At 47.1% G+C, this 14,500-nt stretch overlaps 1 protein-coding gene across 2 annotated transcripts in view; it reads left to right on the top strand.

The window, feature by feature from the left end:
- The window catches only part of CYL1 (alpha-N-acetylglucosaminidase family / NAGLU family), a 249,790-nt gene that overhangs the window by 25,272 nt on the left and 210,018 nt on the right, over positions 1-14,500 (top strand). For both annotated transcript variants that reach the window (XR_015262844.1, XM_086779467.1), the window contains exons 3-5: positions 4,149-4,360; positions 4,565-4,686; positions 4,939-5,024. Coding sequence is in view for 1 of the 2 variants with exons in the window: in XM_086779467.1 (XP_086635593.1) it covers positions 4,149-4,360; positions 4,565-4,686; positions 4,939-5,024 (420 nt within the window). In the remaining variant the exon portion in view is untranslated. The remainder of the gene's footprint in view (positions 1-4,148; positions 4,361-4,564; positions 4,687-4,938; positions 5,025-14,500) is intronic.

Genomic DNA, 14,500 nt, shown 5'->3' with positions numbered 1-14,500 from the left:
GCCAATAATAGTTGTAGAAGCTCCTAAGGCTGGTCCTGAATCTGGTCTTTATCTGTTGCCCTTCAGGGATTGGCTATGGGATTAGCATGTACATGTCATGGACATGACATGTGTTGATTACAGGGCATTGAACAAGCTTACAATTAAGCATAGGTACCCAATGCCAAAATTGACAATCTCGTAGATGCCTTGCATGACGCCATAATATTTAGTAGGATAGATTTAAAAAGTGGTTACCATCAAATAAGGGTAAGAGATGATGATGTATATAATACATCTTTTAGGACTAGGTTTGGTCATTGAGTATTTGGTGATGCTGTTTCGGCTAACCAATGCTCTTGCTACTTTTATGATGCTCATAAATGACATTCTTAGGCCATTCATGGGTCCCTTTGTAGTAGATTTTATAGATGATATTCTAGTGTACAATAAGTCTATTTTAGAACATGAATATCATTCTTGTATAGTTTTTCAAGCTTTAAGGGAAAACTCTTTGTATGCTAATGCAGATAAAACAATGTTATGTTTGGTTCAAATGGAATATTTGGGTCATATTGTTTTACCCGATGGAGTGACTATGGATCCCAAGAAAGTCGCGGTAATTTTAGCGTGGTCAGTGCCAGAGAATGTCATTGCTTTGCAATCTTTTCTAGGACTTTTTGGTTTTTATAGGTGATTCATAGAGGCTTACTCCTTACTTGCCGCACCTATGACTGATTTGTTGCAATAGCAAACCCCTTATCAAGGGACTGCTACGTAACAAAATAGCTTTGAAGAGTTGAAGCAAGCTGTTTCAGCAGCTCCAGTTCTCAAGATAGTTGATCTTGAGAAACCTTTTGACTTATAGGGGCTGTGCTTAACCAAGAAGGTAGACCTATAGCTTTTGAGAGTAAGAAACTCTCCCCAACCCAACAGAAATGGCCAATACATGAGCAAGATCTCCATGCCATTATTCATGCCCTCAAAGTTTGGAGGCATTATTTATATGGTGCTCAGTTTATGGTGTACATTGATCATCATACACTTAAGTATTTTTGCACTTAACCTGACTTGAGAGGTCGTCAAGCCAGGTGGGCTGAGCTTATGCAGGAATTCCTTATGGGAATTCAATATAGAAAAGGACGTGACAATGTGGTCGCAGATGCTCTTTCGAGAATCATGTACAACACGAGTTTCTCGATTTTGGGTAGTGCATTGCTTCAAGAAATAAAGGAAGCGTAGGCACAAGATCCATTTATTCAAACAGTGTGGTCAAAGACTGGTCTAGGCAATTTTGTTACTGTTGGTGAGTCGGTGTCTGAAAATGGCATTTTGTCAAGCCCTAAAAAGGGGATTTATTTGGATTATCCTGGATTTATTGGATTTTATCCATCTTTTTGTGTCGTGCTGCTGGCCGACACTGGCCGACCAGCAGCCCCCTTGACTAATATATAGCATTTTCCTCACCATTCAGCACTTGTACCACTTCATAGACATATTTGGTACCACTTCTGCTGCCGGGGATTGCACATCATTTGCTTCATCATCATCGGCTCTTTAGTTCAGCACATCAGCGTTTTACATCGGGCCACACTTTGGGACAGCAGCCCACTCTCTGCAGGTCAGTACATCAGCGTTTTATATCAGGCCACACTTTGGGACAGCAGCCCACTCTCTGCTACAGTAGAGGACTTCAGCGTTTTTCCTCAGCTCATGGGACAGCAGCCCACTCTTTGCTACACAGTACATCACCTTAGCGTTTTATCATCAGTACCTATCTTGGGACAGCAGCCCACTCTCTGCTACAATTTATCATCGTTTTTATTCTTCAGTTCATCTTGGGACAGAAGCCCACTCTCTGCTTATCTTCACCATTGACACCACTCGGGACGGCAGCCCTCTCTGCTCCTCACCATCACTTAGGTATTGCAGCACCCTTGTCACCAGAGCTTGCACCACCACCACTCGGGATGGCACCCTCTCTGCTCCTCACCACCCCTTAGGTATTGCAACACCCTTGTCACCAAAGCTTGCACCACTCGGGACGGCATCCCTCTCTGCTCTTCATCATCACTCAGGTACCGCAGCACCCTTGTCACTAGAGTCTGCATCCCTTCCACTGCTCACCACCTCGGAGTGCCTCTGCATCCACTGATGCAAGCCTTTGACACTGACCACCTCACGGAGTGCCTTTGCCTCACACGATGCGAGCCTTCGTCATCGATCGTGCTTCAGCTTTGACATTCTCTTTGCTTCTACACTGGTCTTCTTCTACTCAGAGTCACCTCACATCAGAGGGCTCTTGTACATATGTTCAGTCACCATTATATATAGACTCACTCACCTATTTCATGCTGTGTTGTTTTGCTTTGATCTCTTGTACATGTGGTCCTTTCGTCCTTTTTCCCTCACATGGTATTAGAGCTATCATGAGCAAAAGGATTGAAGACTTCGAGAGCACACATCATGAATCAACTACCCGCACTCCCGGAGGACCAATTTTTCTCACCAGAAGTTGATTCTCCAAACTGTGATCTGAACCACACAGGGAATGGGACTTCTTACTTAGAGGAGAGCCCCGTTCAAGATCTTACTTTGGGAGACCATCAACCCATCTACATCACCTCACCTTCACCACCTTTGCCATCACGATCGCCCTCTCTGACTTTGCTTCTAGAGGGGGATACATTCCTTTTGCTAGTGTGTCAATGTGGGACCTTGGCATCCTTTTGCTAGTGTGTCAACGTGGGACCCTGGCATCCTTCATCTTCTCTCATCTTCTCTCATGGTCCCCTTTTTGGACTGAGAGGGGGTGTCTGAAAATGGCATTTTGTCCAGCCTTAGAAAGGGGATTTATTTGGATTTATTGGATTTTATCCATCTTTTTGTGTGCCGACAGCAGCCTCTGGCCTAGCCGACCAGCAGCCCCCTTGACTAATATATAGCATTTGCCTCACCATTCAGCACTTGTACCACTTCATAGACATATGCAGGACCATTTCTGCTGCCGGGGACTGCAATGTTCACTCACCATTATATATAGACTCACTCACCTATTTCATGTTGTGTTGTTTTGCTCTGATCTTTCATACATCTGGTCCTTTCGTCCTTTTGCTCTCACATCGGTCTTTTTTGACTCTTCAACACCACCACAACCCTTTCAAACTTTTCAGTTGAGAATGGATTTCTCAAACGAAAAGGGAAAGTCTATGTCCCTAGTGTAAATGAATTTAGGGATAGGGTTCTAAAAGAGAACCATGACAGTCCTTCAGCAGGACATCCTCGGATAGATAAGAGTGTACAGTTAATTAAGAGAACGTATTAGTGGCCAAATCTTCGTAGAGACGTCCACAAATACGTTACTCATTGTTTTAAGTGTCAGGTTAGTAAACCCAAAAGAGTTCGACCATTTGGATTACTTCCCCTGTCCCTAGTGTAAATGAATTTAGGGACAGGGTTCTAAAAGAGAACCATGACAGTCCTTCAGCAGGACATCCTCGGATAGATAAGAGTGTACAGTTAATTAAGAGAACGTATTAGTGGCCAAATCTTCGTAGAGACGTCCACAAATACGTTACTCATTGTTTTAAGTGTCAGGTTAGTAAACCCAAAAGAGTTTGACCATTTGGATTACTTCCCCCCTTTGCAAGTTTCGGAAAGGCAATGGCAAAGTATATCCATGGATTTAATAGTTGGTCTTCCTAGGACCGAGTTAGGGAAGGATGCCATATTAGTGGTAGTTGACTGCTTGTCTAAAATGGCACACTTCATTTCCACCCATGTTCGTGCTGGGGGGGATTCCGTTGAGAGCAAGTCTGTGGGGTTTGACACGTGCGTGAAAGCTAGATCGTTATCTTGATTAGTAGGGGAACCACGCGTGCGAAAAGGGGCTAAACATACTTCAGCAACATATAGAGATGCACAAGATTAAATATACTTCAACCTTATGAAAGTATATGATTATGGGTCTACAATTGTGTGATCTATTGTTGCTAGGTCAACTCTGTCATCTCACGGAAGAAAGGTTATTGTGTATGGTTTTGAGAAGCTTGTTTTTGTTTGCTCAGGGTGCCGGTCTAGATTTGGTGTTAAAATAGGAGCTCCTTTAGTCCTTTATAGAAAGAACCAATTTGCTTGTGAATTATAATGTTAACTTGGGACTTTTGCAGTATATCGGGATCATCAGGAGTGGAAATTCTTGCTGGGCTGCATTGGTACTTGAAGTATTCGTGTGGAGGACACATATCTTGGAGGAAAACAGGAGGCGTACAGTTGAAGTCAGTAGCGAAACCGGGATATTTGCCTCTTGTAGATAGTTCTGGCGTGAGAGTACAAAGAGTGGTCCCATGGAGTTACTATCAAAATGTTGTCACTGCAAGCTGTGAGTTACTTCAAGAAGCATGCATGCCTTTTTCTAAGAACTAATGTTATATATTAACTCTTTGTTTAATATCTCTGAAGAGATGTTCGGGACATAAAGTTTTGATGAGTTTTTACTTTTTTTCTTTATATCATTGTTATAGAGATGTGTTGGTTGGTGAAGGAAGGGGGAAAAGCTTACTGATTGTCTAAATGGTGGTCTTAGATTCAAGTGTTTGGTGGGATTGGAAACGATGGCAAGAAGAGATAGATTGGATGGCACTGCAAGGTATCAATCTGCCATTGGCCTTCACAGGACAGGAAGCCATATGGCAGAAGGTGTTTGAGGTAATTCCATGCAGCACATTAACTGTGCCGCTTTTCTCTACTCTTTGTGCCATGAGGAGATATATCCTCTATTTATTTTTTAAACTTTTTCTAAGTTACTTCAAGTTTTTCTAAGTTACATCAATTTTTTCTGTTGGAGGTTAACTTTTCTGATTGCTATGAATACTAATACTACTAATTAAGTGTAATGTAAAATTAATATTTTTAAATCTCAAGAAACAATATTAATTGCAGTATTTCTACTTTTTGCAGGGGTTCAACCTGAGCAGAAGCGATCTAGATGATTTTTTTGGGGGACCAGCCTTTCTTGCATGGGCACGCATGGGAAATCTTCATGGGTAACCAATTCTCCTTGGGAAAAATATGGTTGTCTTTTAACATGACTACGACATCTTGGTTATACATGTTATGTATTTTAACACAACTACAACATCTTAGCTATACATGTTATGTGTCAAAGCTTGATTGATTTAACTTTACCATTCATTCTGTGCATTTACACCTTTGAAACATTGAAGGATACTAGTCACCTTGTGCAAGTTTAGTTGCAGCGAGCCTTTGTTTCTCTTGCCCGAATGAGAGGATTGGTGATAGGATCCATGCGCTGATATGCAGATTTCATGTACCTGAGTGCGATTTGGATAGAGGGACACTATCTTCATAGCTACTGGAACCACCACTTGTGACTATCTTCTAGTTGTCCTAACTGCTTCTCAAGAGAAATGGACCAAGTGTTCTGTAGGTGAATTGGAAGCTCAAAGGCCTTTAGGTCAATATCAAGAATTTCCGAACCACAAAAATAAGAATTATGATATAATCAATAAGAATAGCCATTTAGGAAAGGTTCTACTTTGTTTGCCTTCATATTTACTTGACATCTAGTTATTCAAATTGGAAAGTGGTATGGATTAAATGAGAATAACCACTTCTACGTGGTCTTATTTTGGATAAAATTGCAAGTGGTTGGGTAACTTGGGTTTAAGACCTGAAACAACTCAAGGCAAACAGATACTTTTTGGGATCCTGGAGGTGGAGCACTCCCCCTGTGTGTTAACACCCCCCCCCCCCCCCACCCCCCCCCCCTCTTCCTCCGGCAACCGTGTGCCCTCTGGCCCACCAGCCTTCGCCTCTTCAGCTAGCCCTTCTGCCCTTCACGAAGAGGTGGGCGGAGGGCTGCAGGAGGGAGGTGAAGGCGGAAGTGGGGGCAAGCTGAAGGCGATGGCGCACAGGAGGGGGAGGGCAGAGGGCAGAGATTGGCTTGCAGCCTGGGGGGCATGATTGGCATCATACTCGGCACCACGTTATCAGATCACTCTCCTGTCCTCCTTCACTTAGAGGACCCTTGGCAGCCAGAGAGACAGTAGAGCGTCAGCATCCCAGACAGCTTTGTCCAGGACACTGAGATCGGCACTCAGATTGCTGAGATTTGGGATGCCCTCACCTTCAGGCAGGGATCAGCTGCAGGGGATCTAGATTTTGGGCTGAGAGAGATCGGTTCGCCCTTACAGAGGGCAGCCCAGGGTAGACTCATCGTGTTTCGAGAGCAGGAGAGGAGACTTGGCAGGAGCCTAGCCTCTCGCAAAAGACTGCAGGAGCAGACCCCAGACAACCTATGGTTGGGGGCACAGCTGGCGACAGCCAGCATGGAGATACACTCCATTGAGGAGAGGAGGATGGAGTTTAGGTATCATGCCTGTGGTATCTTTCTGGACTCGGGCAAGAGACAGCCTCTACTGTTTCTGGGCCTAGCTCCCCTATGTCCTCTCCACTTCTGCTTCTTCCTTGGGCTCCACTGAAGATGATCCACCTTATGCACCAGTCTTCCCACTTCTCGGACAACCACCCATTCAATATCTTCCTCCCAGTTGTCAACCACCTGTCAAATAGCTCCCTCTCCAAGCTTCAATCAGTATAGCTTTCTCAGCTATCTCCAAGAACCATCCTCTTAATCATGGCCCTCCCTATCCACTCTCTTCACCTCTACGGGCCTCTCCACCCTATGTCTCACCAACCTTGCTTCTTTGCCTCCTGTGACACCCCCCAACACTGACCTCTGCTCCTCCCTCCGCCGCAACTTTTCTTTTTATGGACCCCATCTCCGCTTTGATATCTCAGCAGCTGATCTCTCTGTCATCAATCAGCCCCATGCACCCATCCGCTCTTCTACTCTTCACACCACTAACCTCCTTAAAGAAGGTAACTCCTCTCTCACCCAAACCTCTTGCATTCACCATCTTTATACTCTCTTCCATTATTACTCCCTCTTCCTTGAGCCGCCTCAACCATTGCGCCCTCTCCAATCTGCCTCTGCCACTGAAGCTTTTTTTTTTTTTTTTTTTGGGCACCATCCGCCCTATCCTTTTGCACACTTCTCGAGGGACCAGACACCATCCGTACCAAGTGCTGTTGCTTTTGTAGTAGGTCTATCCATTACCTTGGAGGACTGCCACTTGCACACCATCAGCAACAAGTAAGTGGCGCCCCTTATATTGGCAATCATTGGGTAATTTGCAGTGGAATCACACTCCTCATTCAGTGACGAGCACTTTTATGGCCCAAACGGCGCACCTACTCACCGTGGATGGACCACCTGAATAAATGAGCAATCTTGGGATTGCTGAGGGAGCAATCAGTTTTAGAATCAATGCAACTGTTCGTATTCTTCACTATCTGCGTACTATGTGTATGTCTCCTCTCTTAAAGTGTTCTATTGAAGTGTCATTTTGATAATTGCTGGTTGTCACTTTCTCTTGGGTGCACATTAAGCATAGTGTCTTGTCAGAGTTGTGTGAGTGCCTAGTGGAGCAGGGCAGTGTAGCCACACATCTCCTTAGTCAAGCAACTATACTGCCATAGAGTGACACTGTGACAGTCTGGTGTCACAAACCCTAGAGTGCTGGGCAGCAAGGTCTGCTACACCACCCTGGCTTAGCGTGCAGTTGAGTCTTTTCGGTGGATATCTAGTGGCACCCCGGTCAGATATTTGGGATGTCAGGTGGGCATGGATATCTGGCCAGGGTAGCGGCTTGGCCCCCTTCTTCTGGGCATTCAGAAGAAGCTCCTCTACTGGAGTACCACATAACTCTCCCTCACTGGTCACGTGGTGGTGGTCAACCAGGTGCTCATGGCCACCATGTGGTACATTGCTTCCTGCTAGGCGTTTTCCTAGGCATGGCAGAGGTTGATCTGCAATTTTCTTTTGGTAGGGATAGATGGTTGGCCCGCAAGGGCGAAGGTGGCCTGGAATATTCAGCCTTGACACCGTGGAGTTTGGGCATCATTGATCCATCTATTTAGAGCAGAGCACTTCTAGGCAAGCTGGTTGTTCGAGCCCTTCAGTCAGGGGTGAGCCCTGAAAGGCTTTCCTATGCGCTTGGATTTCGGCCCGCACCTCGTCTCTTGGTGGACCCTGGACTCCCAATGTGAATTGGATCTGGTCGGAGGCCCGTGCTCAGCTCCTCTTTCGAGGACCGGTTTGTAGCCAGTTGGATCAGAGCTTGGAATCACCTCAAGCCAGCCCTCACCCCCGACCTACTTGCCTTGGACCTTTGATGGGGAGAGGCTCCGCCAACTGTTGATATGGAACCCCCTCTTCAGGATGTCGCGTGGCCATCCCTTGGGAACTCTCTCACATTGCATGGGGCCCCCTCAGTTCAGGACCCGCTTTGTCTTTGGGAGAGTGGACCAGCTTCAGGAGGCTCCCCATAGAGACACAGGGCATACTCCTTGCTGGGATACGGGGTTGAGAGCAGATCATCCCCACCATCGACTCAGCCATCCCCCCCTGATTGGCTGACTCCTTTACATGATCCTGCCCTGCCTCCCGGAATGGTTAGGCTTCTTCACTCGACATGATATCCACTTAGCCGTCCTCGGTTCAGATAGGGGGCCCACACCCATTTTCTCACCGGCTGAACCTCTCCGCCACTGAGGAGTTCAATGGCCACTGAATCTCTGCAGTGAGTGAGGATTATTGGTTTCCATGATGATAACCATTTTTACATAGACCCTCCTCCAGCCAAGGTGGCCCATGACAGACCTTGGTGACTGTCTTTGGGAGAGCCGACCTCTCACACGTGTCCATAGCCTGAAGACCTTGACCACCCCTTTTTTCACTACACGGCCAGGATGGGTTGGCGGATCCAGATTCACGAGATCGATGGTACCCTGGCAGAGTGGCAGCTCATCGGTCCCCCCTGGGCATCTCTCCCCGCTTCCTCGGAGATTTTTGGAAGCGCTTGTGGGACAGCGATCAGCCAAGGAAGATCACTCTGCCTATGGCAGTTAGCCCACCGCAACCTCGCTGTAACCACATGGTTGGCCAGCAGAGGGCGGACGGCCGGGACACTATGTGTTGCAGCCATCCTATGGACTCCCAGCGGCACTGCCTTTGGGACTGCCCCAAAGCGCAATAGGCTTAATAGAGGATCCTCTACATGACAGTACAGGCCGCTCTGTGGACCATCATGTTGGCCGTCCGTCCGATTGGTGGGACATACGTCAATGGCTGCCGGATGTTCCTTAACGGCCATAAAGGCACAGAACACGTCCGGCGGAAGGCTCACCCTACCATGTAATCATATGAGTTGTAACTGTACAGTCTGGTAATGCAATCTTGTAACAGCCGGGCATGACAGCCGAGAGGCATCTTGTAACTGTAGACTCAGGAGAATAGAAGTAGGAGAAAGGAAGAGGCAACGGGGCATCTTTGGTATCTTTTGTATCTGAATTAGTAAAGAAGTACATTGTCTCCTTCTGTGCATCACTTATGTTGTTGGAGTGAGAAAGTGAGAGAAATGAAATGAAATGTTATATTAACGTCTTCAAAAGGCCAAAGTGACCTATGAGACCAAAGTTACAACCATGTGACATCGGATACACTGTCTGAAAAAGAGGGCAAGAGAGAGAGAGAGAGAGAGAGAGAGAGGGCAAGAGAGTGTTGTGCGCAGCATCTTCGGTGTAGAATAGTAGTGTGAGGCTTAGAACGAACCTGTGGGCGCTAGGCATTGACGGATCCTCAGCTGGACTGATTCCGTCTTGCCAGTCGGATTGACCACCGACACTTTGGCGATCCTGCTGGGGAAGTGGAAGTGCTCGGAGAAACACAAGAGGCTCTCTATTCACCCCCTCAGTGTGGCATTCTGGCGCAAGCTTTGGGTGGACAGGAAGAAGCACTTGCACAAACCCTTGCAAGGCAACTCTTGATCAACAACCTACAGCAACAGCTACCCAGGCAGCCCGCTCCTCTCGAGATAGGCAACGTGCAACCTCTACGTCCAATGGCCAATCAGGGAGGCAACCACAAGTATCCGATATATAAGGGCAAGAAGTCTATGGACCCTGACACGCATGTCACAAAGTTTGAAGCAGTGTGGAAGGGTGAACCATCCCTGGGGGAATGTAGCTGATGAAAGGAAGAGGGATCAGTTCCAAGCTACATTCAGGGACATTCCAATAGAATGGTTGTCCCAGTATGCACACGACCATTTCGCCACATTCCAAGAACTGAAAGAAGCATTCCTCAGGAAGTTCCGAACAGTCAAAACACCTTCTGAGCTGCAAGAGAAGCTCAGGAGCCTGAGGCAGAAGTCCCTGCCGGTGGACGATTATGCAGCAAAGTTCCGCACACTACGTGCAAGACTGACCCAGGCAGATAGGCCATTTGAGGCTGTTCTGGCGGATTGGTTTCTGCATGGCCTACACAAGAAAATCAAACCAACCGTCACTGCAACAGACATTGCATTACAAGGGTTTGATGGACTAGTCGAGGCAGCCAAAAGGGCAGAGAGGAACTTGGGCTTGGAAAAGAAGTCCAAGAAGAAAAAGAACAAAAATAATAATTCGTCAGACAACGATTCAAGCAGTGAGTCAGACACAGAGGAATTAGATTATGAGTCAGGTGCTGAGGAGGAACCCAAGCGCAGCAAGAAAAGCAAACAAAAAGGCAAGAGGGACGAGGTGGATGCCCTGGCCAAGAGGGTTGCTGAAAAGATGACTGCGGGCTCGAGCAAACACTCCGGCATGTCAGACTATAGACTTGGTGTGTTCTGTCCGATCTGCAAAAATGAGGGGCATCTGAAAGAAGAATGCAAGATGCAGCCAACATGTGCCATTTGTCAGACTTTCACGCATCTGACAGAGAATTGCAGATATAATGGAAGAAGTCGGGTAGCAGCAGCGGTAAATGCAGTTGATGGAGCGGATCCAATGGCTGCTATGCTGACACCACAGAGGTCCTACTATGGCCGAGGGTTCGGTAGAGGAAGGGGCCGTGGACAACAGTAGAATGCATTCCAATGCTAGTATTGCCGGAAGTCAGGACACAGGAAAACTGAATGTCCGTTGTACTTAAAACATCAGCAGGAGCTTCAGGGAAGCTCTGGAGATTCAGCAGAAGCGGCAGCGCCTGCCGTGAACATGGTGGAAATTAAACAGTTGGGTGATGGTTCGGCTCCGATCGTGGCTGTTGTCACCAGAAGCCAAAAGGGAAAGGAAAAGGCAGATGCAGCTGCGCATCTGACACCTGAAGTGGTGGAACAAAAGAAAACCCCCCTGGATTGGGAGGAACAAAGGAAGGTCAGGGATCAAGTGGTCAGAGAAGTGCAAGATGCACAAGCCAAGGGTAGGAAAGAGACCGCACAACCCGGTCAGGATCAGATGAAGACCCCCCTGGATTGGGAGGAACAAAGGAAGGTCAGGGATCAAGTAGTCAGAGAAGTGCAAAAGAAAACCCCCCTGGATTGGGAGGAACAAAGGAAGGTCAGGGATCAAGTAGTCAGAGAAGTGCAAGATGCACAAGCCAAGGGTAGGAAAGAGACCGCACAACCCGGTCAGGATCAGATGAAGACCAGGGGCACCTCGGATGAAGCATTCATATAGGAGAATGTGATGCGAGAAGATGATCCTCGCGGGACACAAATGTCCGAACAAATCAGGGAACAAGGGAAGGGAGTATCTCCAAGAGAGACTGAACTAGCACACCAACACTCAGAAGAAGCGGAGTCCTCAGAAAAAGCTGAAGGAAGAGAGAGAGAAGAAAAGAAAAGTGCCCAATGAGGCAGCAAACTAAACAATGAGGAGTAGTATGACCTATGGGAAGACCTCAAAACCATGAAACTGGACATAACCTTGGATCAGCTGCTGTCACTAGTGCCTAACTACAGGAAGCAGCTCAACAAGAAGCTACTGAGTTCCAAGGGACGAACGGAAGGCTCTGACCACTCACAGAGCGAGGCTGAATCAGCAGAAGAAGCAGAATGTCAGGCGGTGGAGACAGAGGATGTTCCAGAAGTAGATAATGTGGTGCCCCAAATAACAGTACATCTGAGGGGAAAAGAAATCAAAGGAGCCATTGTAGATGGTGGATCAGGAGTGAATATACTTCTGGAGTCGACAGCCAGGGAATTAGGGATCACCGAGTTCCACCCAGCTCCATTCTTGGTGCGCATGGCCGATCAAAGCAGAGTGAGGCCGCTCGGACTTGTCCGAGGAGAACAGATCACCGTAACTGGATGCAACTTCCCCATTGTGTTCTTGGTACTCCGAATGGAGGGCAACTTGGAATCGTATCCCATGTTGCTGGGTAGACCATGGATAAGACATGGAAAAATCAAACGAGACTCGCTAAAAGAAAGCATTACCATCAGGAGGGGAAAGAAGAAGATCAGAGTCAGCACACTAGCCAAGGTGGACATAGATCTGGCAGTCAAACCATTGCATGCGGAAGGGCTGAACCTGCTGGACGGAATAGAAGAGGATGAGGAGGAAAGAATAATCAGAGAAAATCCAGAGCTGATTTCATTATTTCAGCTGGATGTGGAGGGAATAATGGCAAAATATACAGTAGATACGTTCAATGTGCAGACAACAGCACAAAAGCCAGATGAGGCTGTGGACACCAAGGAGGAAACAGCCCGAGTAACAGAAACTCAACAAAAGGTTAGTGACCAAACACGTGAGGAGCATAAATAGTCAGAACAAGGGGTGAAGGAATGGATAGAAGCCTTAAGATGTAAGGACATGGAACAACAAAAATGCATCAGAGTGCAGGAAGATGAACTGACACAGCTCAACTTGGGCAATGCGGAGCAAACCAAAATTGTCAAGGTCAGTGCTAAGCCAGAAGGACAGATGAAGACCGAGCTCGAGGAGTTGTTATGCAGATACAAGGATGTCTTTGCATGGAGCTACATAGATATGCCAGGCATAGACCCAAGCTTCTATCAGCACAAGATAAACCTGAGGGAGGATGCCGTTCCGATTAGACAGTAGAGGTACAGAATGAACCCCAACTATGCCAAGCAGGTAAAGGAAGAGATAGATAAGCCATTGGCAGTGGGATTCATATATCCAATTGAGAAGGCTCACTGGCTAAGTCCGATTGTAATCGTGCCCAAGGAAAATGGGAAGCTAAGAGTTTGTGTAGATTACAGGAAACTGAACGTTGCAACTATACCGGACCCATTTCTGCTGCCCTTCACAGACTCAATGTTAGATGCAGTGGCTGGACATGAAATGTATTCCTTCTTAGATGGCTTCAGTGGGTATAACTAGGTTAGAATGGCAACAGAGGACAAGGAAAAAACAACATTCATCACAGAATGGGGAGCCTTCGCTTCAAATGTGATGACATTTGGACTCCGCAATGCACTTGCAACCTTTCAGCGCATGGTCTAAGAAATCTTTTATGATTACCTCAGTGACCTCATGTGTGTATTTGTGGATGACTTCAATGTTTTTGGCAAAAAGATGGAGGATTTGCATCACTTGCTGTTATGTTTGGAAAGGTGTCGGCAGACACAGCTGAAACTGAATGCTGCCAAGTGTGCTTTTGCAGTCACAAGTGGAGTCCTCCTAGGACACATCGTGTCCAAAGACGGCATTGCCGTGGATCCCTTGAAGGTCAGCATGATCCAGAAGCTGCAGCCACCTCAGAATCTGACAGAGCTCAATAGATTTTTGGGCCAGATCAAATGGCACAATAGGTTCTTTCGCTACCTTGCAGACATTGCACACCCACTCTATGCTCTCACCAAGAAGGGGGCAGAATACAGATGGACTAACGAACGCCAAAAGGCATTCCAGGACCTAAGGAGAATGCTTGCAAGCGCTCCAGTAATGCAGCCACCAGAGTGGGATAAAGCCTTCCACGTGTTTGTGGATGCATCCGACACTGCAATAGGAAGTGTGTTGATGCAGCAGACGTAGGAGGGGTGGTACAGACCCATCTACTATGCTAGCAGGAGGCTATCTCGGGCAGAGAAGAATTACAGCACAACAGAAAGAGAAGCCCTTGGTTCGGATTGCTCCTCATCCGGGTTCAAGTCGGCCTTTTTCTTTGATTAGCATCATGGCTAATCATTCTCCCTTGGCAGGGCGAACCATTGTATTCTCCGAAGCCGAGCTCGCTGTCCTCTACGCCGAAATAGAGAAAGACTCCAAAACGACCCTCATTGCCAGAGTCTTTGGATCTCACCTGTCCCGTCTCCAGGCTCGGGATTGGGTCCTGGCGGCTCTGTCCTCCGACCTCGCTCTACACTTTCGAGATGTCAAGTTGCTTGGAAGAGGTTTCTTCCAAGTGGATTTTGATTCTGAGGACGCAGCCTCAGAGGTTTTGAAGGGCAGCCCTTTGCCATTGGGCCCGAGGAAGATATTCTTTCTTCCCTACTCCAGCTACTTTGACCCTGTTGAGGAAAACCGGAATCGTTTCGTGATTACTCTGAGATTCCGAGGTCTTCCGCGTGCATATTGGCCTATGTTAGAGGCCATCGGGTCTGCCTTTGGGCTTGTTCTTCAAGTGCCCCCCCTTCACGCC

Source organism: Cibotium barometz, chromosome 40 (assembly GCF_041138505.1).
Source record: "Cibotium barometz isolate CiBa-2024 chromosome 40, ASM4113850v1, whole genome shotgun sequence".
Classification (NCBI taxonomy): domain Eukaryota; kingdom Viridiplantae; phylum Streptophyta; class Polypodiopsida; order Cyatheales; family Cibotiaceae; genus Cibotium; species Cibotium barometz.
Note: the sequence above shows the minus strand (reverse complement) of the source record. Positions and strands in the feature narration are given on the sequence as shown.